This window comes from Limulus polyphemus, unplaced genomic scaffold (genome assembly GCF_000517525.1).
Source record: "Limulus polyphemus unplaced genomic scaffold, Limulus_polyphemus-2.1.2 Scaffold4826, whole genome shotgun sequence".
Lineage (NCBI taxonomy): Eukaryota > Metazoa > Arthropoda > Merostomata > Xiphosura > Limulidae > Limulus > Limulus polyphemus.
Genome location: NW_013670436.1, coordinates 53,542 through 57,112, shown reverse-complemented (window position 1 = coordinate 57,112; position 3,571 = coordinate 53,542). Strand labels below are relative to the sequence as shown.

General features: G+C 39.6%; 1 protein-coding gene across 2 annotated transcripts in view; it reads left to right on the top strand.

Annotated features, from left to right (window-relative positions):
• The window catches only part of LOC106471739 (runt-related transcription factor 3-like), a 17,835-nt gene extending 14,270 nt beyond the window's left edge, over positions 1-3,565 (top strand). For both annotated transcript variants that reach the window (XM_022400348.1, XM_022400347.1), the window contains exons 4-5: positions 1,547-1,738; positions 1,931-3,565. In XM_022400348.1, coding sequence (XP_022256056.1) covers positions 1,547-1,738; positions 1,931-2,787 — 1,049 coding nt within the window. In that variant the 3' untranslated portion in view covers positions 2,788-3,565. The remainder of the gene's footprint in view (positions 1-1,546; positions 1,739-1,930) is intronic.
• Positions 3,566-3,571: the final 6 nt, after the last annotated feature.

Below are 3,571 nucleotides of genomic sequence, written 5' to 3'. Positions count from 1 at the left end.
TATTCGTTGGTTAAACAGTAGCCCAAGAGTTGACGGTGGGTGGTGATGACTAGTTGCCTTCCCTCTAGTCTTTCACTGCTAAATTAGGGACGGCTAGCGCAAATAGCCCTCGTGTAGCTTTGCGCGAAATCCATAACAAACAAACCTCTTAACCGTTAGGCCTACCAACTTTACGATCACATGGAGTTCTTTTTTTTTTTCGATATTGGTTTTATATTTACGTAAGAAATAACTACTCACATATATCACAAACGGTCGATATACTCTTAACCCGATACTGTTCTGCATAAAACAATACCTTACACACTCTTTTTTTCTCTCACACGTGAGCGCGTGTTACAATAGAAAGTCGTTTTTCTCAATTTTTTTTCCAAAATTAAATTCATTGATGCTAGTTAGCATTGCAACTACCATGACGTCACGGTTGGTTCAACGCCAACTGTAAATCTGGAACTCCTTGTTGACATTTCCAAGATGGACGTCAGACGAAAAGAAAAATACATTGGAATTCACACAACGTTGGGAGACAAGTGCAATAAAAAGAAATCTCTGTATCAACACAACATTAAAATAAAATTATTTTATTTAGCAACGCTTCGAATAACTACTCCTCGTTAGGCCTAATTTCATTTCCATGTTAAGCCTGAAGAAGAGCTGTTGCTCGAAACCTTGTAGATGAAATAAATGTGTTTCTATTACAACGCTGCATTAAAAAAAAAAAGATATTGCAGTCTCATTTACACTAAACATGTCCCCCCCCCCTCATAGAATCAGTATTTTTCAAACACAGCGCTTCATTGAAGAAACACCGGAAATCAAATATCATAAGAGTTTACATTAGAGACAGGGCACGCCAATGCTGAAATTCAGCGTCAAATTTTGGAATACGTCCTTTCACAGACGTGTAAATAATATTAAACTTCCAGCTCATTCTTTCGGTTATGCATACTTTAATACCGTCCTTAGGACTAAATTAATAGTTCCTACTTTATTCACTAGGAGCGCTAGCGTAGTTTTCGACCAACTCACCATGCGGTACGGGATTTTTGCTTTTTAAATATATACATAAATCAGATATATATATATTGTTGGCAGTCTGTATCCTCGCTTTACATAAACAGAGTTTATTTCAAATATAACTTCTCCGTAACATTTTACATTGTGATGGAGTTTCTCTTGTAAAAGTATTGTGATAGAGGAATTCCATATAAAAGAAAGTTTGTCTGTTTGTTTGTAATTAAACACAAAGCTACACAATGGGGTATCTGTGCTCTGCCCACCACGGGTATCGAAACCCGGATTCTAGCGTTGTAAGTCCGCAGGCATACCGCTGTGCTACTGGGGGGCATGAAAGAAAGAGGTCTTGTAGTTGGATTATTTAATCTTTAACTGGGAGGGGGGGGTCTATAACACAATTTATTTTAATTAAACATGGCGGAATGTGATTATTGAGTTGATTTTGTAAGATGTAAATGGCAAGATATTCGGCTTCCTTTTTCTTCTTCTGTTTGTAACTAACTTCTGTTTGTGTATCAATTGATTTCAGAACCCAACATGTCTTTGCAACTTCAACCTTCTGCATCACAATGGAACTCCTACTGCACATCACCCTACCCTACCTACCTTACCTCAGCCTCGACACTTACAGCTTCCGACCTAGGCGCTTCGGGACTGTCGTGTCCAGGAGAGGGCGCTGTGGGAAGTAACTTTTCGTGTACGTACGACAACCCTGTTTCAGGTAATTAACTCTGATAAACACGATGTTTATAAACTGATTCGTGTCACCTTGCTTTAGATATCCTGATATTTTTTATACTTTTGAGTCGTAACTGACAAACTATTCTACTACATTTATTTCGTAAATAAAAGAATAAAAAAATGATAGTTAAATCATTCTTTAAACTTATTTTTTATTGTTTTATTTTTAAAGCATCGTGGATAGAGAATATTCCAGAAGCGCCTCCGATGTTAAGTTTACCAATTACGCCACTGTCTACTTTTGTTTCAACCTCACCGTCCAGTTCCTACAGCATGAAATACACTGGAGCAGCAGTCTCAGGAGGCCATTTTACTCCTCTGCAGCAGCGGGACTCGAACCCAAACCTAGCCTTATCATTCCGTCTCTCAGCAGGTCCAGGAGTGAAAGACTCAAGCCCCCTTTTCCCCTCCAGATCGACTGTTTCATCCTCATCATTCTCAATACCGGATATCCGAATATCTCACGAGCAAGAACTATCCAATAGGAATCCTGTAGCCAACATTACAATGGGAGAACTTTCCTCTCCTAGCGGCACGTTGACACAACTCGGCGTGAACAACAATCCAAATTATCCACTGCCTGTGAACCATAACTGGGGCTGTAACTTCCTACCTTCTCCTAGCTATTATGGCAATACGAGTTCAAATAGTTCGCCACCTGGTGGGAGATTCCTAAGTTCTCCGGCAGTCCCTTCACCTTTATTGTATCATCAACCCCAGCCTTTATCTCCCTCGCCACTTCATCTATTAGGGAGCGAAATGAGGTCAATAGGAGATCTTCCCCTAGTTTCTTACCACCAACAACAGAGATTAGACAATCTGTCCTCTGGTTTTGATAGTTTCTTATCTGGCCAATCTAATCAGGGTTTAGTTCCTAGACTACTGCACGATGTCAATGTAACAAATCTTCAATCCACTGAAGCGCCCTCTAGCCAAGCACTGAATTCATTACCACCGAGTGCAACATCGGCTTCTTCTGAAAATGATCAGATTGACCCAACACTCAGTCAAGTATGGCGCCCATATTAAGTATAAGTTTCACTTCCGTGAATAAAGGAAAACCCGAATCTTAAAATGGAAACCGAAACAATGGTTTGTCTTCCACGTCTGTCGTTTCGTAAGAAGGATCTATGGCAACAGGTAGTTCTTTATCAATATTTATGCGGTATGAGGGTCTTATTGTAGATGAAAAACCGATGTTATCATCTTCAAGCAAATAATATGACGCGTCTGGTGACAAAGGGCCTTGGAAATGGTGCAGCTTACCTTATACACAGTCCCTGATGGAGTACAGTCTGTCTTCTGAAACGTAACAGAAGGATGTATGCCATTATTATCACCTCAAGTTTCGGTTCAGTGGATCCTGCTAGCACATCGTGTCAGTTAATACTTTCTTACGTCATATTACACTATTTATTTTAAACGGACTAGCCAGTTAAACAATCGAAACATTATTCTTTACACGTTCAAATCTCGAACTTGAAGAAGCTTAACAGTATTACAAAGATTTAATGACTTCGAAAATTGTTCCAATGTGTTGTGTTTATTTTTTCTTCTATTTGTTTGTGGTCTGCAAGTTTTTATCAATCAAACTGGAGAAAGTGGTGCCACCTACAACCAAAACATTAGTTTCTTTTGTGACCTATCTTCGCGTGACAAAACATATGCAAATTGTTATTCATCGAAGTGGCTCTTAGCAGACACGAAATTACAGATATGTAACTGACAACAATACTGTTTGATCGAGTGTCTGTACAATGTGGCCCGGCATGGCCAGGTGGTTAAGGCACTCGACTCGCAATCTGAGGGTCGC